The sequence below is a fragment of the Trachemys scripta genome, chromosome 6 (assembly GCF_013100865.1).
Source record: "Trachemys scripta elegans isolate TJP31775 chromosome 6, CAS_Tse_1.0, whole genome shotgun sequence".
NCBI lineage: Eukaryota > Metazoa > Chordata > Testudines > Emydidae > Trachemys > Trachemys scripta.
In genome coordinates, this window is record NC_048303.1 from 92,997,695 (window position 1) to 93,023,838 (window position 26,144).

General features: G+C 41.9%; 1 protein-coding gene across 1 annotated transcript in view; it reads left to right on the forward strand.

The window, feature by feature from the left end:
- TMC1 (transmembrane channel like 1) overlaps nt 1-26,144 on the forward strand; it is a 79,304-nt gene that overhangs the window by 15,388 nt on the left and 37,772 nt on the right. The window contains exons 3-6 of the mRNA XM_034774931.1: nt 926-1,310; nt 7,320-7,460; nt 19,375-19,465; nt 20,642-20,723. Of these exons, the coding sequence (XP_034630822.1) occupies nt 926-1,310; nt 7,320-7,460; nt 19,375-19,465; nt 20,642-20,723 (699 nt within the window). The remainder of the gene's footprint in view (nt 1-925; nt 1,311-7,319; nt 7,461-19,374; nt 19,466-20,641; nt 20,724-26,144) is intronic.

Sequence of the window (26,144 nt, forward strand, 5' to 3'; positions counted from 1 at the left end):
GTGGACATGGAGAAAATTGATCAATGTCCTCTTTATAACAGCCCTTAACGTATCTGAAAATTTATCAGATCCTGTGCTGGGGAACAGGGGGTTCAGGTCTGCTCCCAGCAGCACCACCCGCTGGTGGTACTCTGGGATATGTCTCCCAGCAGTGAGAGTCAGTGGCCACTTTGCCCTGGTGAGAGTCATGGCCACGTCGCCCATTGGCAAGAGTCAATGGCTGGGATTAGGGAAATCTGGGACCTCCCTGCTCCACCGGGTTCCACCCCAGGGCCCAATGAAGCAGTAATTTAAAAATGTGCGACCTAAGGGGCAGGCCCCCCTACATCTGCTCCCTGGGCCACTTCCTACCCCAGCTTCTGTTCCTCTATTGGTGGCACTGGTTTGCTTGTGGGTCCCTTCTGAAGCTCTCGCTGTCCATGCTCCAAAGGGTCTTCCTCTTACAGCCACGACTCATCGTTGCCAATCTCCGCAATTGATAGGTTTGTGGTGGCTTGGCGTTGAGAACTGGGCCTTACCGCCTGAAGCCTCAGTGGCTTCTTGGCAGGAGCCTGCAACTGTCCACCCAGACTGAGCTAAACTGTTCCCTTTTGAGCTTAGCCTCCGCTGTGAGCACACCAACAGGGGCAGCGGGGCGGGGCTTTCTGGGACCAGAGCTGCTCCTTAATCCTTACTTCACCAGTGTAAGTTCATATACCGCATCACATTCCCCACTCAATAGTTTTCTTTTCTCAAGAATAAACATGCCCAGTTTTTTTAATCTTTCATCATAGGTCATTTGGTTATGTCACGTGCAGCTACAGTATATCATACTGATAACATAAATTCTGTATGTGTGTGTATGAGAGAGAATTGCTAGTACTGATACACAATATTAACTTCTTGTTTTTGTCTGTCCCTCCCACCCCCCATCATGATTGTGAAGATGAAGAAGAATCTGAAAAAGAGAAGAAAGTAACTGCCAAAACCAGAAGAGGAAATGCCAGAGGGAGAGCCAGAAAGGATTCGGAGGAGGAAGAGGAGACGAGGACAGCTGGGCAACGCAGACAGAGAAACAGGAGAGCACAGAGGAAACAGGCTGGGAATGAGGACAGTGATTCTGATGAGGAATCCTGCAAAAACAAGAAGAACAGGGCAAATCAGATATCCAAGCAGCAGGAGCCCAATGAGGATGGAGAAGATGACAATAAAGGGGGCAGAAAAGGAAGAGGCAAAAATGAGACCAAACAGGAAAAAAAACCCGATGAGAAAGGGAAAAAGGAGAAGGACAACAAGAAAAAGAAGGATAAAAAGAAGAAAGGTTCCTCAAGGTAATTATTTATGTAATCTGAAACCTATTGAATTTATGGCTATAGTTATAGTACCCCAGTCAGCACAACTCCCTTAGCTATAAGGGCCAGTTTTTCAGAAAAGATCAAGGCCAGAGTTTCAGGGACTCAGGACCCACAATTGAGGCCAGATTTTCAAAAGAGCTCAGTTCCCACAGCTCCCATTGTGACACTTACGGCCAGATTTCCAAGAGCCCATCACAAGGTATGCTGAGTTATTTTGCAAACCAGTCTACTTATTTAGGTGCTTAAATGGAATCTGAACTCTTTTGAAAATTGAGCACCCAGTGTGGGTGCTGAGGCCTTCTGAAAATTCCAACCTTTGTGTTGTTCTGTGAGCAGCCTTGATGCTCTCATTCTTCCACCTTCTCTCTCCACCACCTCATGCTTTGTGTTTTTGAATCACATTTTTTGAAAGGAACCACCCTCTGGGAAGAGTGTCTCATGGAGCAGATGTAGATAGATACATTTACATAGCTGGGAGAGATATTCCACTTCCCTCATTTTTACATTCACTATAGGTGTCGGGGCCCCCAGAGACACCCCAGAAGAACACAGCAGGAATCATCAAAGGAAAGGAACCCATAATGTGAGACATGTTGTCTTGACTCTCATATTAATTTGTCCCTGAACACATTTCAATACGCTGCTACTCCATTTCCCCCACTTTTTAGCATTCCTAGAATTTGTCTTTGTTCCAGCTCTTCACTATGAAATCCATTATAGCATTATCCTTCCTTTATGTGATTTCCTGCACTCAAGTATATTTTACTAAAATCATATTCCTGACTGTGCCAATTGATATTCTTCCATGTATTATTCTTGTCGTCTATTGTGAACATTAAATAGTTATGTTAATAAAAAAAGACCCATGGAAAAATGTAAAATTGAATGAAAACAGAACTTTTTGGACTGGATGATAAATTTCAGTAGAGGAGGATATATTCATTTAGGCTAATTAATTAGAAACATTATACAGGCTAGGACATTGCTCATGGGGATAGCAAGGATAACATTTGAGGAATAACTAAAGATAGTTATCTATTCCTGGAGGTACATCAAGAACATTGTCTCCTTAGACAGTAAATGGGACAACTAACAAGATCACTTTTCCAACAAGCTATTGTAAATAAGGTATGAGCTCTGGGACACCAAGAGTAGAGGGGCTGTCCTTTCATCTGATAGCAGAAACTTAGGAGGTATGTCACAAAATGACATTTTAAAGATTTTTAAAAAGTAATTGTAAGAAAGTTGAAATGAGCTAAGGGAAGTTTTTTAAATCACTTATTGTTTAGACAATTCCTTACAACAACAACAAAGAGTGTTTAAAGGGTGTTTATTTTGATAGGCGAGCACAAATAATGTACAAACAAAGAATGATGTGCTGATGATCAGTTTGGATGATAGAGCATTTGCAAACCTTGGGGCAGGAGGAGAGGCCGGAAGGTATGAGCTCTTTAGTATGTCCATGTGGGTTCATCACAACAAAGGCTATCTACTGCAATGGTCCCCAAACTGTGGGGTGTGCCCCTGCTAAGGGCACAGAGGAACATGGGGGGGGGGGATGACTTGGGCCAGCCCGTATGGTGGGTGGAGAGGGAACACCACCCAGTTCTGCTCTGTCCTCCCAGCTCTGTTCCAGCCCTGCCCCTAGTCGCAGCTCTGGCCTCGGCCTCGGCCACCAGCTCCTGGCCCTGCTCCCGACCGTGGCTCTGCTCCTTGCTGCAGCCCCGCTCCTGGCCACAGCCCCTGGCCCCAACTGCAGCCCTGCTCCTGGCCTTGGTTCCAGATCGCGGCTCCCAGGGAGGCACGGATCAGGGAAGGGGGGGAGTGACCAAATGTGGGGACCATCAACCTACTGATTTAAAAGTGATGCACTGCTTCTGGCTTTCAGGCAGAGTGGATAAACATGCTGAAAGAAAATAAGATGTTAGGAATGAAAAAATAAACAAGGAAAAGAAAAACGTAATGAGGAACCTTGGAGCATCCACTGCTAACTTTTTGCCATGTTGTGCAATTATTTGTTTTCCCTGTCCATATTCTGTTCATGATAGAGACCTTTCACCTCAAGATTACCTAGATTCCTTAGCAGCCTCCTGTGAAGGACCTTGTCAAGGTCTTTTTGAAAGCTCTGAAAGTCTTTCATCTGAGCTTGTTCATTATTATAGGGCCAGATTGTGATACTCTTATACTGAATAGCACTTTATGAGTAGTCCCACTGATTTCACTAAGTAGTATTTAAACTGGTTGTAAATAAAGATAGAATTCAGATCTGTTGGTTCCAAAAGCAGAGACCTTATACTTGAGCTAAAGGAAAATTCTGACAATTTTGGACCCAAATTATATTTTTTAAAATGCAATTTAATTGAAATCAAACTGTTTCACAAAACAGTTTGATTTCAATTAAATTTTTGATATTTTTTATGAAAAAATTCCAAATAGAAGAGATGAAAAAAATTGGTTGGCTTTATTTTGAATTTTGTTTAAAAAAATCATTTTTTGTTTTTGAGGAAATAAATTTTTTTTTAAACCAGTGCTAGGTCTGACATTACATTACATCGTATAAGGAGCAGTAGGACAAATAAAAGCTTTAATATATATTTTATTCTGCCTTGTTTGCAGTGTCTCTTTCATTTTGTACAGCATCCTTTCCTTACTGGCTCCACAGTATCACAATTTATTTCTCATACTCCCACACACATTCCTCTTGGAACTAGCTACGACACAACACATAGATTCCTCAGTGTCAAAGGGAACCCTCCTCAGCTGCCTTGGTAAGAAAGGTTTCTGGCTGCTTTGTGCTGCCTCAGCTGGAACAGGGGCAAAGGATTTAGCCCCTTTATCATAAATAGTATAATATTCAATTCCTTGTCAGTCCTTTTGTTGTTTTTCGTTTTTTAAAGAGTACTCCCTTACATTAGGATTCAAGTGTCTCATCATGATATCCATGAGACATCTTACTTTTGATTTTCAGTACATTGGCCAAGGTCTTTATATAGCTCTTCTACTTGCTCATCTCAACACCAAATAATAAATATGTCTGATTGGCTTTCAGCAAGGCTCTTTCTTTCTGCAGAGGTTTGTTTTCAGCAGAGGGATTTTTTTGTGACACATTCTTGCTGAAATGTTATGGATGATGAGTTCAAGTTCTTTAACATTCAGTTCTCTTTAGTATGTAGCATTTGATTCTTTAGTAATTGTAGGATCCTGTTTTTTTTCCCCGACTCAGTCTAATGCGTCTCTTACAGTCATCTCAAATGCTGTTTTTATATTCTTCCCACATAGCATTTGTTACCAAAGCTAGAGCTGGGTGAAGAGTGAAAAAAATATACGTTTTGATGTTTTCTAAAAAGAATTTCACTTTGACTGTGTTAGTGTAACTTTTTAATAGCTTTTCATGATCATTCATGCTGGCAAATGTTTTGGTGCAAGTATTAGTAGAAAGCATCTTTTAGGTCAATAACTGAGGTCTGGTTAGTCACACAAATCATTGCATTAGCAAATGGAATTTGTTTTGAAGGTAATTCGAAGAAATTTATAAATCCTTGGTTATCCAGTCAGGGAACAGAAACCACATTATTTGACTTAATCACACAGCTCAAATATCAGATCATACATATCAAGCATTCAAAGATGTAATAGCAGGAAGCAATTTGCAAACAGTCCATAGGCTAAACTTCGAATGAACAAATCATTCCTAAAACTAATTCAAATAGCAAACAATTTCTAAAGGCTTCAGTCCATTCACAGAACATTCAGAACAGGAAAAAGAGCTAAATTCACTGGATACATTTTTTGTAAATTCCTTTGGTTGTCATCCTCAGCACTGATTTGATCACTGAGTTCAACAATTTTTAATCATTTCCCCCCATGCCGCTGCTGCAAAAAATGTTTTCTGTCATATTGATGGTTATCTGTTTGTAGTCATATAAGGAAGAGCAGTAGGTAGTTATTGTCACAGTTCAGGACAATTGCACCTGTATTTCCCTCTCATGATCCTTCAAGGGTACCACTCTAGGCTCCCAGCTCCTTAGCAGTCACCTCTCTGGGGCAGAGACAAATGTCTCTCTTCCCACTCTTGACCAGGGTTTTTCCAGGCTGAACAGTTTCCTGCCTTCACTGTGATATCCGCAGCAAGCCAGACTACCTAAACTGGCCAGCACCTGCACTTTACTTTCTCTTCAAAGGCTATAACTGCCTGCAGTTATATGTTAACACACAGGTTTTTATAAGCACACATATTTATTCTTAAGGTGAAAGCATTACAGAGAAAAATATATTAAAAACAATTTAAAAAAATTACATACATGCCAATAGTTTACCTCAGAGATCACCCCCCCTACTCCAACAAGAACTCTGATAGGAGTCACCCCTTCCAACCTTCTAGAAGGATTGGGGCCACCCTTGGACAGAAGGTTCTGTCCATTTGCTGGATCAGAAAGAGTATGTTTAAACTCAGGCTATTTATCCAAAAGTCCATTCTTTGTCTGTTGGTCTCTAGACAATCTAGTATGAAGTAGTATATGCGAGCTATCCCAGGAGGTGGTATCTCTTTGTGGGGTAGGGGAGTTACTGAGTTTCCTGGCTGATTTGCCTTAATCACCACCCACTGTTTTTTGTTCCTGGCAGAGCTGTGGTAGCCCTTCCTTTTGGAGTAGAGCATAATCATATTATCAACCATGCAGTTAAAACAATGGACCCCAAAGATGGGTGCAATATTTGTCACATCTCCCGCATAGAAAAGATACATACAATCCTGGCCCATAATAATACATAAGCTTAATACCAAAAGGTCTTTCAATGATATTTCAGGAAATTGCCATATCTGTCACAACTATCTTTAGCTATGTTATCCAGTCATGTAGTGGAGGGAATATTACTCAACCCAGTCCCATATCCAGAACATTCTGAGCTACCCACTAACAGCATGGTATCAGCCTAGCTTTACTGTGATAGTGTATCTGGATTTCTATATAATTGGAGATGGCCCACTGCAATGATGTTGTCATCTTCATTGGGTTTAGGCTAGGGTTTAAATTTGTTTGATTCAGGGCTAGGTTAGGGGTTTGATAGTGCTGAAATCTCATGACATTTTGCCCCTAAATAGCAGAAGTCACGTGAAATTAGTCGATCTTGTGAGAGTTCTGAGATATGTAAATTTGCAAAATCAATTTCTCATGAAAAATTTCCACACTCTCATGTGAACTGGTGTTGTCACAAGATTTTGGCCACGTATAAACTGGACCCAGAAATTAAGCCGCTTTGGAACCAAAGTCATAGGGTGGGGCTGAAATCCAGAGATTAGAACACAACACTCCCTCCCCCTAAATGTAAAGTGGTTCAGATCCAAGATTCCGGTTTTAGCCCCTCTCTGTATAAAGCAAGCATAATTTAAAATGCCATAGGCTCTGCCTTTTTGTATTAATAAGAAGATGGATGATGGTCATTATTGCAATTTAAAGATCAGATTATGACTAGCCCTGTTCAGGTGTCGGGGAAGAGAGAGTGAGGGTATGGCTCTTCCTACTCCAAACTAGCCAATAGAGATGAGCCTTCACAGGGGGGAAATGGCTCTCTCAAAATTGCAGTTTGAAAAAACAACTCCCTCCTCTCGGTTTAAACACTCTTTTAAAAAGAACGTATACAATGTTCCGAGTTGGGTTTCCTTACATGAACCTTTGCATCTAACAGATTGGATTACCCTTGAGGAGCAGATCTCTTGCTCTCTCAAGGCCTGATCCACAGCCCATTGAAGTCAATGGAAAAATCGCTGTCTCTGTCATAGTCCAGCTCAGTTTCAGTACTTCAAGCTCCAAATACTTCATTTCGGGTTCAGGGGTTATGGAAATTCAAGTTCAGAGTTATAGCGGCAAGACACAGACCTAGAGGATCAAGTTAAGGAGTTAGCACCGAACATCTGCCTCAGTGAAACCTTCTATTACCCTCACGTTTTTAAACTTACTGTCTTTATCCCTCCATTTTTGTTTGAAGCTCTGACTCCGACTCTGAAGAGGAGCCAATTACGGAGGAGGAATTGGCCAAGCTGAAGGAAGAGGTTGAAGAGAAAAAGAAACTAATTGCCACATTACGAAACAAACCATGGCAGATGAAAAAGAAACTAGACGTCCTGAAGTATGGTCTGATTCATAATGAATAATGCTGTCACTTGTGGTGTTTGTACTGTATACTCTCGTTGTTTTTCTCAATTTTATCTTTATTTCTATATCTGTTGAACTTCAAGCAGTCCCAGAGATCAGGCTCTTTTTTTCTCTGAAAGCCCATCCTTGGGACTTAAGTGGCGTGTGTGTCAATGCTCCTTCACCTCCTTAGCTCTGGGGTGAAAATATGAAGGAGTCAGATCTTTGTTGTAGGATTCCATTACTCACACTGATCCGACCTTTCTGATCATGATAGTTTCCCATCAATTAGAAAGGTCACTATCTTTGGAGCTGTCTTGAATGCCATCTGATCGCTTGGTGCTGTAATTTTAGCATATATTTCAACATTTGTGGAAAATTCTCTGTCTCTTAAATTGCAAGGGAAATGAATTAAAATTTAATTGAATTTGGGAAAAAGAAAATATTGGGAACATTTTATGCATTTTCTTGTACGTTGTAGGCACAAACTGCCTTTGGCCTTAGTGAATGTCACACTTCCATTTTCACCAAAGCAAAAAGGTTGTTTTCATTAGCAAATAAGTCTCCAGTGGAAACAAATGCTTACAATCAAAACAGATAAGACGGACACAGGGTGGGGGAAAGGATGTAACACACAAGCAGAGTGAACAATGTGATGGCAGCAAATGTCATGTTAGTTCCACTATTTATTTATTTTTTGCTGGGGAGGAGGGGTAGTTAGTTAAGAGGGGATCAGCTAAATGGAAAGAAAAGTGGAGAGGGAACATTGAAGGGAAGGGGGTGAGAATTGACAGGATAGAGAAGAAGGTGGTAAGGGGGCAGGAAAAGTGACTGTGAGGGAGGGCCAGGATTGGAGCAAACAGCCAATTGTCACAGGCCAGAGAAAGTGCAGTCAAAACTATACAAAGTTCTTAGAATGTCCAAACATCCCTACTTTGGTTGCTTCTAGAGTCTCCGGCTGGTTGTTCCGCTTTGTAGTTTTTCTCCAAGGCCACATGGTGAGGGGAAGAGATAGGTGGCTCCACCTGGGCTCTAGTGCCCTCAGAGTAGTGGGGGCCTGCCGTGGATTGTTCTAGAAGTTCAAAGGAGGCTGAGGTGGCCCCAGCTGGGCCCCATTTTCTCCTCTCCCCTCAATGAAGCAGCCCCTGCTTTGGCTACTTAGTTTGCTTAGCAGAAATTTATATAGTTCCACTCAGAGCCCTCAGGGTATATAGTTTTGTTTCCATGCCCACTTGAGTCTGTTTAACTGAGGTAGGCCTGGATCTCAGGTATTTTCTCTTGAAACAATCTGAAAAATTCATCTGAAAAAGCTAGAATGTTTATGCCTTGGCTAAACTGGCAAAACACACAAAATACTGATCTTTCTGTCGGAAGCAATTTGGCCTGGTTGAGTTAAGTGACATTTTGCAATCCAGAAGTCAATGTAATTATGAATGAAATGAAATGAACAATCTGCTTCCCCAGGAAACTGTGCAGTGTGCTTTTGTAACCTGGTTTCCTCTGTGCCTGCCAGCCTTCCCTCTCCCTGTGCCCTCACTGACTGCTGATAGCATTCTGCCAGTATCTTCCAGGAAGGGCTTTTGGTTCCATGCTTTTGACTAAGGGCTCCAGGCAGGTACTTCTGTACCCATATAGGTTCCTCTGAATCTTGCGATTCATTTTTCTTCTTTTGGGAATCACCAGCAAAGCTACACCAAGTGTCCAGTACTTCCAAATTATCTTAAGTAAAGAATATTTTGGTCTATAAGTACCTACTACATGGGGAACAGAAATTTGATAACAGGGATTTTCAATCTAGCAGAAAAAGATATAACAAGATCTAATGGCTGGAAGTTGAAACTAGACAAATTCAGACTAGAAATAAGGCACATATTCTAACAATGAAGGTAATTAACCATTGGAGCTACTTACCAAGGGTTGTGGTGGATTCTCCATCACTGGGAGACTGGAAATGTATTAAACTTCATTTTCTCATATCAAAAGGTTTATGTGAATACACAAATATGTACCAATGTGTTTTCTTGTGTCTTTCCAAAACAATGGTTTCTTTTGTGCTGTGCTAAACACACAGCTCTCTTTGAAGTAGGCTTAGGAGCATTTTAATGGCTGACCCCAGAAAATATCAGAGTTCCAAGTGGAAATGACAGATCTTCAGATCAGTTCTTTATACTGAAATCTATTTTTGTAAACCAATGAATCACATTTGTTACCATCTAGCTACATCAAATACATTCCAAAAATAGGAACAATTTATACCAGGCAATCCTATTTTAGATTGTCACTGTTATGTATAGAGATTCATATCTCAGCTCAGCAGAGAAAAAACAAACAAAAATTAGAACTTAAAAGCTAATAACCAGGCCACATTTTCAAATGAAGGTGCCTAAATTTAGGCATCTAAATCTATATTTGGCCCCCTTACGTAAGTGTTTTGATTTCACTGAAATCAATGGAGTAGTGAGTGCTCAGCACCTCTGAAAATGAAGCCAGTTATTTAGGTATCAAAATATGGACCTACTGTAAAATTTTCCAAAGTGTATAAATCCCATTTTCAAAAGTGACTTAGGCACTTTGAAGACCAAGTCCCGTTAACTTTTAATACAAGCCTTAGACCTTGTTTACTCACAGTTTTTGCACTGCTTTAACTATGTCACTTTAGAAACCAAAATATTTTTGGACACATTTATGTTGATGTGAAGGTGCTTATATTACCAGAGCTTACTCGGGGTGGGGGTGGGGGTGGGGGTGGGTGGGAGGGGAAGGGAACAAACGTTATGTAGACTGGCCAAAGTCATTTTTGAAAATGGGTCTTAGGCTATTTAGTAACTTAGGTGCTTTTGAAAAATGTTACCTCTGGGTACCTAATTTTAATAATCCAAGTTTGAGAATTCTTAGATTTTAATTTTTATTAAATTATTTCCTCCATCCTTCCCCTGGCTCTTTTCTGAGCAGCTGCACCATCTGACTACATGAGCTGGGAGCGGATTGGTTCAATTCATATCAAATAATTGTTACATGAACAAGAAGCTGTGTACGCCAATGCTCTATAGTTAGAGGGAGGCAAGCTGTTCCATTCTGCTTTCTCCAATCTCTACAAAGTGAGATTTCATTGGAGGTTGTCTCACCATTCCATCAGTTTCCTTTGCTTCCATTTTTCCTAGGGGAAAAGTCATTAACGCAGAAGCTTTAGTTATACTATCATGACAGAGTTAGAGTAATAAGTGAGCATCACACTGACCAGAAAAAGTGATCACATTGAAAAGAATTTCATTTGTTTTAGAAGGAAGTGTATTGTTTTCTTTGCTCTTTAGTTTTGTTCTGAAAATGTGTGAACTATAAAATTTTAATATGCAGCTGCAGAACTAGAATTCACATACAAAGACACTTACTTACGTTAAGGTCTGGCTGGCTTACACCTACAAGGGAGATGTATCATAGGTTGAAATGCCATTCCTAACTTACACCCTTGTGCCTAACATTATGCACCCCACATGGCCCTGATTTTTCTCTCAAGATCCATGTGTGGAGGAGGATCTTCCAGCAGGCAGAGCTATCCCTGCTTATGATGAAATTGGGGTTATACATTTCTGTAGCACGGCTCCCCAATCTTCAGATCTCACAGACAACTTTTCATAAGTTTGAGGATTTGCAAAGCGGGAGGGGGCAGGCCAAGGATGGGAATGGAGGAGGAGGAGAGAGAGAGAGAGTTTGTGTGTGAGAGAGAGATATTGAGAAACAGATTAACTAGGTGCATCATCCTTCAAACAGCCTCATAAGGAATATTCATGCTGGGATGTGGGTAAGATTCAATAAGAGCCTATGTAAAGGCTTTGGGAATCTCAAGGGATCCATAGTGGGTGGCTGAAGCTTCTGCTTAATCTATTTGAGGGCAAAACTTGTCCTTTGATGGAATGATCTGTCCTTTGCCACCCCCTCCTCTATTAATCCCCACTTCCACAAGTTTTTCTTCTCGGTAGGGTGCGGGGGATCTGACCTATATGGTATGTAAGAGCACAGTTCTCAGTTACCTGGTAGAAGGCCATATTCTCTGTACTACCTCAGCATAACTGAAGTAGGGAAGGATGGTGATTCAGCCTCTCTCTGAATTTCCTGGCTTTAGTGAGATTAGACATTTTGCATTTCCTTCCTCCTTCTTCTCGGTTAACTACATGGGCTTTTTCTGGTTTCAGCTGGAGTAGGACAAACCATTATTCCAGGATGTGCACTACTCCTTTTGCTGAGTGTAATGCCTATTAAAGAGGTCAGATGGGACACTTGGGGAATAAAGCGCTTTGTTTATCCTAGGAAAGTTGTAGCATGGGCAGTGTCTGTATAAATTTCTCCAGTTTACCAAACCAGTGTGTATTAATTCTGAACTGGAGGGAGAGCAGCTGAGGATTAGAAGATAGGGCAGGCTGTCTTCTGTCCTATTCTCTTTTTGGGGCGTGGTATTTTCTGTGATATAGACTCTTATCCTCTGAGAACTGGTCTGAGACACCAATATGTTTCACAAAGGCTACTCCAATGGTAATGACCTTCAGTTCCTATCTACTGAACTGGATTTGGAGAAAGTTGAACCTACAAATGGTGCTTATAGAGATAGAGATAAAATATTATGGGCCAGAACTTCAGATGGTGCAAGTTGGTGTAACTCTATTGACATTTACACAGATTTACACCGCCTGAGGATCTGAGACATACGGGTGTATCCATATCTATCCAGCTACCTTGTTTTCCAAGCTAATGGTTCTTAGTCCTGGGGTGATAGGACCACATTTGCAAAGTGGGCTTCTGTATTTGGTTCTGGAGCACAGTTCTAATTCTCATTATTGACATGGGTCAGTTACATTTTACACACACAAAGTATGCATTGTATAATCTACAGAGGTAGTTAACTGCTATGTAGTCAGATCTATTAGCATACTCCTATTAAATTACCATGGAATCCTGCAATTATACAATAGCCATGTAACTATAATTCTCCCTTGTTTAAAGTTCTTACTAAATGTTAAAGCTACCCAATAAAGTTAATACCAATGTATGAATTACAATTAAATGAATGACAACAAAATATGAAGGAGATGGCAGACATAGATCAAGCTTGTATCATTCACAAAGTAGCTTCAAATAAATATAGAATGCAAAGAGAATCATAAGACAACTTGGGAGTGGATGTATGAACAGTGACAGTGAACAAAGGATATTTGGGAGGGCCCCTAAAACATAACTGGTTCATATAAAATTAAAAGGAGGAGGGAGAGAATCTTCAGTCTGTTACCAGGGCTGGATTTACATCTTATGCACCCTTAGGCACAGCATCTTCAGTGCCCCTCCTGTCTACAACTGACCTTTGTGTTTCACACCGTTTTAGAGAGGTCAGGCGCCCCTAGAATGCTGATGCCCCTAGGCATGTCCCTATTGTGCCTAATTGGAAATCCAGCCCAGGCTGTTCCCAGCATCCTGCAACGGGGGAAGTAGAGCCTAGTTGCTGTGCTGGGATCTATAGGCACTGAGCTTGGTTCCATTGAAATCAACAGTAACACTTTCACTGACCTCAGTGGAAGCAGTGCCAGGGCCGGCTCCAGGCACCAGCCCACCAAGCTTGTGCTTGGGGCGGCACCTGGAGGGGGGCGGCGCAGCACTCCGGCTGCCGGGGACAGCGGAGCCCCGGCCGGGCTTGCCACCCTCCCCCTGGCGCTCCAGCCGGTCGGGGAGAGCGGAGCCCCGGCCGGGCTCTCCGCTCTCCCCCCGGCGCTCTGGCTGCCGGGGAGAGCGGAGTCGTGGCGGGCTCTCTGCCCTCCCCCCAGCGCTCCAGCTGGTCCGGGAGAGTGGAGCCCCGGCCGGCTCACCGCCCTCCCCCCGGTGCTCCAGCCAGTCGGGGAGAGCGGAGCCCTGGCTGGGCTCTCCGCCCTCCCCCCGGTGCTCTGGCCACTGGGGAGAGCGGAGCCCCGGCTGGGCTCGCCGCTGGGGAGAGCGGAACCTTGGTCAGCTTGCTGCCGGCTTGCTGCCCTCCCCCCGGCGCTCCAGCCGGTCAGAGAGAGCGGCCCGCGGCCGGGCTCGGCGCCCTCCCCTGCTGCGCTGGAGGGGGGGAGGCGCGCGGCGGGAGGCTTTTTTGCCTTGGTCGGCAAAAAAGCCAGAGCCGGCCCTGGAAGTGGAGTACCCACCTGTGAACATTTTTTTCAATGGATTATTTCTAAATAATAGGGGTAGGTGGAAAGGTGGGTGGGAGGGGGGTGTTTAGACTTTGTCTTTTTTTCCTTCAGTTGTTTTACTTTCCAATCCAGACTAGCCATAAAAATAGATTTATTGTAACAGAATATTCTATAAATGCAGCATGACAAAAAAAAAATCACAAACTACTCTGTGAGATGAAGAAAAATATTTTCTTCTTCAACTATTATCTTCAGACCCTCGCAGATCTGTTGTTATGAACTTATTGGCAGCCACCGAAACCAAATTAAATGACACTGTAGTTCGTCCATTATTACTGTTGAGCCACTTTCCAAGCTAGCTGCCACCTGGCAACAGTTGTGTTGCTGTCAACTTTTAGCCAGTCTTTTTAAGGCTTACTTGGAGAAGTTCAAAGTGATCAATATTAAAAGGACATTTCTTTTTAATGACTTTTTACATGTTGGTGACTGAAACCTTCCTGAACTGTTGCTGAAAAACGTGAGCTATCCACTTGAATCCTGTTCACCAGCAGCAACCTCTAAGTGCTGTAATACATCCTCTACTTTGTACATGCTGAACTGCCCTACATGCAATATACCTAGCACTTTGGAAGCTGCAACCTCATACCTAGGATTAATAATTAACCTGGGCTACTTAAGGGCAATACTACCTGGCTCCATGAAATATTTATTAGCTCCTTATGTTGGTAATTAGATTAAGATGTTTTTTCTCAACCAAAAAAGCTCTCACAGTTAGCTAAAGGGGTACACTTTGGCCTATCTTGTGCTATAGATAATTTACCTATAACACGATACCAGTGATTACAAAGCTCACTTTCATCTTTCAGTGTTGTTTTTGACACATCCTCATATTTGTGAGGTTGTATCACTTTGCATATAGTGTGTGATATTTTTGAAGATGCTTCTCAAGAATGTGCAGATGAGATTTTAATAAACTGCTGTAATGATAGGACTGTTCATCTCTGCTTCTCACTTTTCTTAGCACAAAGTGCAGAGGTGTGTTATGATTCTCCAGGGATGTACAAATAAAGTTCTTATTCTCAAAGCTGAGAACTGAGGTAAAGAGCATTTCAACTGAGAACTGAGGTAAAGAGCATTGCTTAGGAAACAATAATGTGAATAATATACAAACATGTAGAGGACAGGGAAATACATTTATTATCTGTGTACTCACCTGATAGTTGCATGTTGATTTAGATAATGGCACAGTTTGCGGATGATACCAAGCTGGGAGGAGTTGCAAGTGCTTTGGAGGATATGATTAAAATTCAAAATGGCCTGAAGTAAATAGGATGAAACTCAATAAGGACAAATGCAAAGTACTCCATTTACGAAGGAACACTCAGTTGCACACACACAAAATGGGAAATGACTGCCTAGGAAGGAGTACGGTGGGAAGGGATCTGGGGGTCATAGCAGATCACAAGCTAAAAGCAAGTCAACAGTGTAACACTTTTACACACACACACATACACACACCAAACATCATTCTGGGATGTATTAGCAGGAGTGTTGTAAGAAGACACAAGAAGTAATTTTTCCTCTCTACTCCACGCTGATTAGGCCTCAACTGGAGTATTATGTCCAGTTCTGGGTGCCACATTTCAGGAAAGATGTGGACAAATTGGAGAAAGTCCCGAGAAGAGCAACAAAAATGATTAAAGGTGTAGACAACATGACCTATGAGGGAAGATTGAAAAAATTGGGTTAGTTTAGTCTGGAAAAGAGAAGACAAAAATTGTTATCATGTCCCCTCTCAAAGTACATAAAAGTACATAAAAGGTTGTCATAAGGAGGAGGGAGAAGAATTGTTCTTCTTAACCTCTGAGAGTAGGTCAATAAGCAATAGGCTTAAACTGCAGCAAGGGAGGTTTAGGTTGGACATCAGGCAAAACTTCCTAACTGTCAAAGTAGTTAAGCACTGGAATAAATTGCCTATGGAGGTTGTGGAATCTCCATCATTGGAGATTTTTAAGAACAGGTTAGACCAGTGCTTCTCAAAGCCGGTCCGCTGCTTGTTCAGGGAAAGCCCCTGGCGGTCCAGGCTGGTTTGTTTACCTGCCACGTCCGCAGGTTCGGCCGATCCCAGCTCCTACTGGCTGTGGTTCGCCGCTCCAGGCCAATGGCGGCTGTAGGAAGGGCGGCAAGCACATCCTTCAGCCCACGCCACTTCCCGCAGCCCCCATTGGCCTGGAGCGGCGAACCACGGCCAGTGGGAGCCGCGATCAGCCGAACCTGCAGACGCAGCAGGTAAACAAACTGGCCTGGACTGCCAGGGGCTTTCCCTGAACAAGCGGCGGCCAGACTTTGAGAAGCACTGGGTTAGACAAACACCTGTCAGGAATGGTCTAGATAATACTTAGTCCGGCCATGAGTGCAGGAGAATGGACTAGATGACCTCTCAAAGTCCCTTCCAGTCCTATGATTCTATATTTAGAGCCAGCCAGGACACAGGAAGTTTAGGAGGGAGTGGGGGAAATTTCCTTAGTTTCTGACCTACAAATCACCGAGGGCCTGACTTTGATCTCACAGCAAGTAAATAAGAAGTAACTCATTTTAATTCAAGGGTGTATCCCAGTAAAAATCCATTGAGAGTCTCTGCTGGAGGAGGGATGAGCAGGAGCAAGGAAAAAAGCACTTTGCAGTAGCTGTTTGATAGCTTCAGCATCACATGGGGCTTATGTTTTCCTTATTAGTTTCCTTGAATGCAACTGCACACATATTCTCTGCCTCATCACCCACAGGCCCTCTTTCAAGCTCTGCTCTACCACTAGGTGTGCTTGTCATCTCTTTTGTTAAATACTGCAGTGGGAATTTTTCATGGAATTAAATTGTTATTGAGACTTGCACTCAACTACCAATTAAATAGGGACTTGAAATTAGTCATGCAAGTATTCCTATTCCTGGATGCAGCTGGGCTGCTGCAGAGCACAAAATGGCTTGACTATAGGTTTTCATGTGGCAGGGTCCCCCCCATGAGCACCTTATTCACTGGGTCTTCCTAAAGCTGTAATGAGTGTACAAAAAAGCTTGTTAAAAGTCAGCTACAACCAAACCTGTACTGCCCACTCAAGGCGAAAGCACATATGTAGAACATCAAGTGTAACTTTGACACATAAAGTGCTTTCATTCTGACAAAAGATGCTGAATAATGGCAAGCTTCTTCCATCTACCCAATAATACCATGGGGTAGTATTTCCTGTCATTTGCTGTGGAATGTGTGAGAGGCTTTTGAGTGGTTCTTTAACAGGAATGGTGAGTGCTATCAGTACTGTGTTCAAGTGCCTCATACTGTGCAAAGGTACTTAAATTACGATAGGCAGATAGTTCAGTATTAAATATACAGTTGAGCCCTGTTAAAGTGAAGGGTCCCTTTCTATTTAAAACATAACATCTGCACAAGTGGATAGTAACTAGACTAGATGATTAATTTGGCCCAATGTGATTAGTAAAGTTAAAGCTCTTAAAAATATAGACAGATTAAATACTGTCATGCAGATAAGGGATTTTTGTAACATACACGAAGAACCACCAGGGACCTAGCCAAACACCTGCAAAGATATGGAGAGGAAGAAAAGCCTAACAGTCAATAAGAATGGGGGGAGGGGAACAAATGAAAGAGGGAGGGGAAGGGGAACTTCACTGAGGGAAGTCATGGGAAAATACAGCAGTAGTCCAGGAAACCTGGATCACTACATCCAAAGGGCAAGAATTCAGTTTGCACTAGAAATCTGCAACCAGCTTGCAGATAGAAACAGAAAACCCATCCTTGCCAGAGAATTCAGAACTCAGAGAGGAATAAAAAACTATATTCTAATGCAGAGGAAAACACCTAAAAGGCATTTGATGTGACATTCATTGCATTGCAAACAATCATGCCTAGTTTGAATCCTTAGCTTTAATTGAGGGGTTGAATTCATGATCTAAAAGACATGTTTTTATAAACTTTGCCTGTGGAAAATAATTTCTTTGTTTTGGCTTAGCCAAACTCATGATCATTTTATAAACAGAAAAGAGAAGTTTCTGGAGAATTTCTGTGCCCAGCTATGGATGTATGATGTGTATTCTAGGGAGGAAATTTTTTCACGTTAGTGACATTGTGTCAGGCTTTTGTTTGAATATTATCCTTCTGACTTTCTAATCTCCTCATTTCACTTTGAGAAGTGTATTTTTTAATTTTGAAGACTGGAACAGTAAAATAAAGTGGATGAACAGCTGAAAGCATAGATTTTAGCCATGCCACTGCATGTTGTGATTTCTTCAGCCCTTTCACAATCTAGGCCCTGTACTTGGACGTAAAGTCTCCACTACTAGTGCCACAATAAATGGTGTTGATTAACTAGGTGACACTCTTCCTTCTGATTTGAACAAATGGTATTAGAAGGATCAGAGCTACTTCTGAAACTGCAGTCATTAAATTCCCACAATATTTTTCATAAGAATAAGAGAGATTAGCTTTGATTCACATGGAAATTCTGAGCTGGTTATTAGTATTCTTCTTACATAAGCATCACCTGCAGTTTTTGTCATGTTTTGGCATGTTGTAATGTTTTTGTTTGCTTGGGTGGATATAAGCTGTGGGCAACAGATCTATGCATAAGAAATAATTCCAGTGAGAGGGACTCAGGCAATTAATCTGTTTGCACAGCTTCCAGAAAAGAACTTCACCACAACTAATAGCTAGCATTTCTCCAACTACCCACCAGTCTCTGAATGCCTATACAGGCAATTAATCAAAATGTGTAAGGTGCTCTGTATTAGTGCCATCTGGTGACTACCACCAATATAATGGTTTTGATACCACTGTGCAAACATTGGATTTCAAGAAGTCTTGTTTCTTTTATATAGTACTTTAGACATGGTCATTCAGCAGTTAAAGTAGCCACCTCACTTCAATAAAAGTACATACTCTGGTGTCTTAAAGTTTGTGCTCACAAAGGAGAATAAAAAGGGTGTGGAGAAGACTCTAGTAAGTGCCTGGTCACATCTGATCATCATTTAAAAGTGCTGATGTTACACAAAATCTTAAAAACATTTTAAAGGAACTTTCACTCTTTTTTTTCCTTTCACCCTTATGTCCTATGTGTCTCACTAGGGAATACTTTAATAATGTTGTCAATCAAAACTCTAATCTTCTGGAGCCAATTGAAGCCACAGTTATGAGAAAATGATTCATAGATTTTACAATGGACAAGACATATGTGGAGGCACTGAGAGGAGTGAAAATATATGTAGCCTAGAAGAGAGCAGACACAAGGGAACCATGATTACAGTCTATAAATATCTTCAAAGTAACAATTAAAATGAAGAAGAATAATTCATATAGTTCCAGTGGATGAATGGATTAGGACCAATGGCTTGAACAAAAGGAAATAATTCTTAAGAGGAAGTACTACTGGGGAATAGGCTAGATTACAAAACAAGACATCATGACTTCAGGTATTCACAGAACAGGCTAGATAACATTAGTAGGAATTAAGTAGAGATCACTTCTGGAAAATGCAAATGGCTCAGACAAAATGACAAGTTGTTTTCTTCTGGTTGCACTAACTATGATAAAATTTCTGGGAAATATAAACTATAAGAGTGTCACTAAGAGAACAGGGATATATGAACATCCAACGTGGAGTAGTCGGACATGTTTTTCAAGCCTGAAGTGGCAGGAATTTCAGTTTTACCATATCATCACATGCATGTCTTTTTGTTCTTATTTCTCAGGGAAGCCCAGCTTTTTGTAGAAAAATTTGAAGGTGCACTTGGAAAAGGAAAAGGGAAAAAGTTTTATGCATACAAAGTGATGATGACAAAGGTAAGGATTTTATTTAATCAATTTCATACAATGCAAAGCAATGCAGTGTTGTAGATTATCATTCACCACATCCTCATAAATACCATCCCATTCTTCACGTGCATTTTTAACCCTCTTTGCTCCAAATAATCCCAAAGCAGAGGTCATTAACCAAACCCATACCTACTGATTGGGCTCTATCTTCAAGAGCCTTCCAATCTGTTCCACCAAGAGTTCCATCCTCTGGGGATTAAAATTGGGTTTGGGGTTAGGCCCAGAATAAAGAAAGCCAATGAAGATCATGCTCCTTGAGAAGATTCAGAATGTTTCAGTCTCCTCATTGTAGTAGAAAAACTCATGGCATATGACAAACATGCACTTTACATATTAGATTGGAATGGTTCCTTTCTCCCTTATATAGTGCTTGGACAGATTGTCCCTTTGCCTCAGAGCTGAGAGAATACTGCAAAAAATCTCTGCAAATATTTATTCAAATTTTAAAACAAGTTTTGCTTCAATCATGTTCAGTAGTAATTTGGCTTCATTTTTTATAGACATTTGTGGAATCACATTTTACTAGCATTAATGTTCAACAAATTTTCAACTTGCACATTCTGAAATATGCCTGGAAAGCCTGATTATATTTTTCCTCCCTTGGTATCCTGCTAATGAGATAAATTGATTTATCTCATTAGACTGACCTCACACTTGTTAAAGCACCCACATCCTTTCATGTATTTATACCTGCTCCTGTATTTTTCACTCCATGCATCTGATGAAGTGGGTTCTAGCCCACGAAAGCTTATGCCCAAATAAATTTGTTAGTCTCTAAGGTGCCACAAGGACTCCTCATTGTTTTTGCTGATTATAATACTTGCTCTTATCCAATTGAGGGACAGAGACACCACCACCATTTAGACTAACCACAACTAAGCAATATAGTTCGAATTTCAGATTTGGAATAAAATACGTTAAATGATCAGAAACAGTTCTCAAGTCAAATAATACTCAAGAAAAAAAATCACGATCTGTTCAGACATTCCACAAACAGAAAAAAGAAAAAAAAAAGGCAAAATACAGCAAATTAAGTATTTGATACAAATTCACTCAGTTCTATGCTGGATCTCAGAGTCATGACTGAGAATGTATATGAGAACACTGAGAATGCGGCCTCTTTTTCTTTGTGATCCTTTACAGAAATGGATGAAATTTCAACGAGATTTTGAGAATTTTAAAACAGCCTGCATACCATGGGAAATGAAAATCAAAGAGATTGAAAGTAAGTAGTTGTGGAAAACAATCAAATTAGCACTTAGCAGCAGGTGTACTCCCAGAGGCCCCCCTGATTCCAAGAATATTCTTACTGCTTTTAAAAACAGCTTTCCAGATGTTTTATTCCTCAAAAGAGAAGATGGACCCGCCTTCTTAATTATCAGTGAACCCAAAATGATCTCTTCATCATTATTCTAGAGCACTGGCACCCCTCCTAGCTGTCATGGCAGAGGACACAGCCACATTTTGAACAAGAGATTATGTTTCATGAAACAATCTTCACAGTCAAAGCTTGTCTACACAAACATGTAGCTTGCAGCAAGCTGGAGCGTGAATCTATCTCGCACTAGCCTGCCCCAGACTAACATCCACATGGACCCTGCTGATGTGTATTAACAGTTTGTTAACATGCTTTGATCTCGTCCTCTTTGAAATGGGACAAAGAAGCACACCAAGCAAGCCAAAAGGCAATGTACTGATTGGGCCTGAAGACTAAACACTCCTCTGACCCTTAAAAAAGGTCTCTGCAATCAGGGGTAAGGCCCTTTGGTATGTTTGTTCCACCTGTTGTGTGGGGGAAAAAATTAGACTTCTGTGTTTATGACTCTCAATCTGGCATTTTTTAGTATCACTAAATTAACACAACTTGTTCCCTCAAGAACATCAATTGATCTAAACTGCTGTGCTGATGTATGTGGAAACAGGTTATTTTTCAGATAGCCTATGCCCAAACCATGACTTCCGTCATTTTGACTGTATAGCACTTCCTTTATTTTCAAGGACACCTCCAGGGTACCATAAACAGTATTATCACCACTACATCTAATTGCAGAGATCATACATAAAATTGTCATGTTGATGATTTGGTAGTGCAGAATCAGATAGAGAATTCAAATCCCACTTGAAAGAACTGGAAAATAGAAGGTTTCAAATTTGTTGAGAAGTTCTTTCAATATAGTAAGAGAAAGAGCTGCTTATCTAACCAAGAGAATCATAGAATCATAGGCCTGGAAGGACCTTCTAGTCTAGTCCCCTGCACTCAAGTAAGGTTGACAACTTTCTACTCACACAAAACCAAACACTCTTGTCCCAGCCCCTGCCCCTTCTCTGAGGCCCTGCCCCCACTCACTCCATCTCCCCCTCCCTCTGTCGCTCTCTCTCCCTACCCTCATTCACTCACTTATTTTGACCGGGCTGGCTCAGAGGGCTGGGGTACAGGTGGGGGTGAGGACACTGGCTGGGGGTGCGGGCTCCGGGGTGGGGCCAGAAATGAGAAGTTAAGAGTGCAGGAGGGGGCTCCAGGCTGAGGCAGTGGGTTGGGATGTGGGAGGAGGTGAGGGCTCCGGCTGGAGGTGTGGGCTCTGGGGTTGGGCCAGGGATGAGGGGTTTGGGGTTCAGGAGGGGGCTCCGGGCTGGGGGGTGGAGCTGAGCGGTTCAGAATATGGGAGGGGGCTCCTGGCTGAGGCAGGGGATTGGGTGTGAGAGGAGGTACGGGCTCTGGGGTGCAGGTTCTGGGATGGGGCCAGAAATGAGGAGTTCAGGGTATGGGAGAGGGCTCTGGGCTGGGGCTGAGGGGTTTGGAGTGTGGGAGGGATCTGGGATGGGGCAAATGGTTGGGGTGCGGGGTGTGTGTGTAAGGACTCTGGCTGAGTGTGCAGACTCTGGGGTGGGGCTGGGGATGAGGGGTTTGGAGGGTGGCAGGGGGGGGAATCAGGGCAGGGGCAGGGGGTTGGGGCCTAGGAGAGGGTCAGGGGTGCAGGCTCTGGGCGGCGCTTACATGAAGCAGCTCCTGGAAGCAGTGGCATGTCCCCCCTCCTGCTCCTTCACGGAGGCGCAGCCAGGCTGCTCTGCACACTCTACGCAATGCCCCATTCACAGGCGCCACCCCTGCAGCTCTCATTGGCTGTGCTTCCCGGCTAATGGGAGCTGCGGGGGCGGTGCTTGGAGCGAGGGCAGCATGTGGAGCCCCCTGGCTGCCAGTACATGTAGGAGCCGGAGGCAGGACATGCCGGCTGCTTCCCGGAAGCCAGCATGTATGGAGGCTAGCAGGGAGCCTGCCAGCCCCACTGCGCAGCGCCGCCAACCGGACAGTCAACGGCCCAGTCAGTGGTGCTGACTAGAACCGCCAGGATCCCTTTTCGATCGGGTGTTCCGGTCAAAAACCGGACACCTGGTCACCGCACAATCAAGGCAGGACTAAGTATTATTTAGACCATCCCTGACAGGTGTTTGTCTAACCTGCTCTTAACAATCTCCCATGATGGAGACTCCACAACTTCCCTAGGCAATTTATTCCAGTGCTTAACCAATCTGACAGTTAGGAAGTTTTTCCTGATGTCCAACCTAAACTGTCCTTGCTGCAATTTAAGTCCATTGTTTCTTGTCCAATCCTCAGAGGTTAACAAGAACAATTTTCTCTGTCCTCCTTGTGACAATTTTTTATGTACTTGAAAACTGTTATGTTCTCCTCTCAGTCTTCTCTTCTCCAGCCTAAACATTACCAACTGGTAATGTTTTCTAGACATTTAATACTTTTTGTTGCTCTTCTCTGGACTTTCTCCAATTTGTCCATATCTTTCCTGAAATGTGGCACCCAGAACTGGACACAATACTCCAGGTGAGGCCCAATCAGTATGGAGTAGAGTGGAAGAATTACTTCTTGTGTCTTGCTTACTATACTCCTGCTAATACATCCCAGAATGTTTGTCTTTTTTTTTTTTTTTTTTGGTAAAAGTGTTAGACTGTTGACTCGTATTTAACTTAGGAAGGAACAATCAGTTGCACACAAGTGGAGTACTTTGCATTATCCTTATTGAATTTCATCCTGTTTACTTCAGACCATTTCTTCAGTTTGTCCAGATCATTTTGAATTTTAATCCTATCCCGCAAAGCATTTGCAACCCCTCCCAGCTTGGTATCATCTTCAAACTTTATAAGTGTTCTCTCTATGTCATTATCTAAATCATTGATGAAAATATTGAACAGAATCGAACACAAAACTGATCCCTGTGGGACCGCACTTACAGCTTGACTGTGAACCACTGATAAATACTCTCTGGAATGGTTTTCCAACCAGTTATGCACCCACCTGATATAAGCTCCATCTAGGTTGTATTTCACTAGTTTGCTTATGAGAAGGTCATGCGAGACAGTATCAAAAGCCTTACTAAAGTCAAGATATACCTTCTTCCCCTACCCACAAGGCTTGTTTACCCTGTCAAGGAAAGCTATTAGGTTGGTTTGACATGATTTGTTCTTGACAAATCCATGCTGACTGTTACTTATCACCTTATTATCTCCTAGGTGTTTGCCAGTTAATTGCTTGATTATTTACTCCATTATCTTTCCTGGTACAGAAGTTAAGCTGACTGGTCTGTCTTCTCCAGGTTGTCCTTATTCCCCTTTTTATTGATTGGCACTGTATTTGCCCTTTTCCAGTCCTCTGGAATCTCACCCATCTTCCATGACTTTTCAAAGATAATACTAAAATTATTTTACAGTTTTATTTGTACTTTAGTTTTACATCAACTGTGAAATGTCCATTACTTTCAAATGGGAGTTGCATTTTTATTCATTGTGACCTATTCTGGGCATGGGGTTCTTTCTGGGAACTATGTGCTGGGTCACTAGCCCCATTCACTAAATAGAGATTCTGAAACACAGTCAGGTACAACTAAAATACTTTAAAAAAATCATTGTAAAATGTCTACATTGTATACAGTCTTCTTTTGTGAAAAGTTATTTAGCTTGATAAGGCATTAATAGCTATTCATCAGAAATATCCTTTAAAGGCTTAGTTACCTTACAGATAATAATGCCCAATATAGATGCCACTGATAAGTTTAAATCTTTTTCATTACCCAGTATTGAAATTAATTCTGGAAAAGTGCTCTTGGGATACAGCTTATAGACTGGCTTTGTTGTTTACCTATAATATGCTATTTAAGTGTTCTCAAATCACAAAATAAAGACAAAAAAGAGAATATGATCATGAATATCACTGTGCATATATAAAAGTGCAAAGTACTTGTGATGAGAGTTGGGGCAAAATTTGAGAACGGTCTCATCATAAAGTAAGCTTTATATTTCATAGGGAGAAAGGCCTTCCAGTAATGAGCTAAGTTACCAACAAATCCCCTCTGAAGCAAACTTGGCTTAACATCACAAGGTCTTGAGTGGGAGCCTAGCCACTGATCAGCCCTAATTATAGTGCAAGATAGCTTTACTGAAGGTAGCTTTGGAGCATGCAGTAGACAGTGTCAAGGTGGCCATGACCAGGAAAATGGTCAACTGTGAGTTTTAGCTGATTTGTACTTTGTGTTGCAAAGCAATCCTAGACAAGGCGGCACTAGGCCAAAAAGAAAGGGTAATTCACTACATAATAACTTGAAACACACAGCATCATGATCAGCAGAGAACAAAGCAGGCTATGCAATCACTGGGATTTAATTTAGCACGCAGAAGAAGCTGTTGAATAAATGTAGTTAAATCAAATTGAGCAGCAGGAGACAGGTGGTTCTTTTGGTAGGCTAGTAACAGAATAGAATTCATTCTGAGAACCCATGTGAGTGATCCTTCAGTTATAGTTGGTAAATAAATGGGCCTGGACTGAGTTGTTTTGCCATTAAAACCCACAGCTGTTTCAAGTTACATTAGTAGGACAAGTATGTAAAAATAGACCAGGATAATTAACTGATACTGTGTCTATGTACAGTTTTTTTCTCTCCTGTAATGAAATGAGCTCCTTTTTCTTTTCCTTAGCTTAAAGATGCCTGGACACACAGAATATCACAGTATAAATGTTACCTTTATAATGACCCTCAATAAATAGGATTGTGAACTTTATCTTTGTAAAAAAAAATCAAGTTTGGACAGAGACCAAAAAGAAAGCTATTTTGCAACATTCACTATATTGCAAATTAATGTGTTTTTATTGTACGTCTAAATTTTAAACCTAGAAAATCAGCAAAGCAAACCATATAATGCAGTGATGAAATAACTAATCAGAACTTGCTGTCCCCCATCTAGCACAACTCAGGGGACAGGTGGAGATGAAGTTATTTTAAGGCACCTTTATGACCGTCTACCCATCCTGGGGCCACTGGGAGCTTGTCCAGTCCCAATGTGCGTTTAGGTCCATTGCAACATCTGGGAATCAGATGATGTGCAACTTGAAGGCCTTTCTATCGGCCAGGAATCAACCACACCTAATGACTCTTAGCGCTGATTCTCTTTTCTGCAGCTATGCATAGGGTGACCAGATGTCCTGATTTTATGGGGACAGTCCCGATATTTGGGGCTTTGGCTTGTATAGATGCCTATTACCCCCGACCCCATCCTGATTTTTCACACTTGCTCTTGTCACCCTAGTGATGCACCGGTGTGCTGGAGTATAGGACAGGATGGCATAGGAGCTGAGGATTCTCCT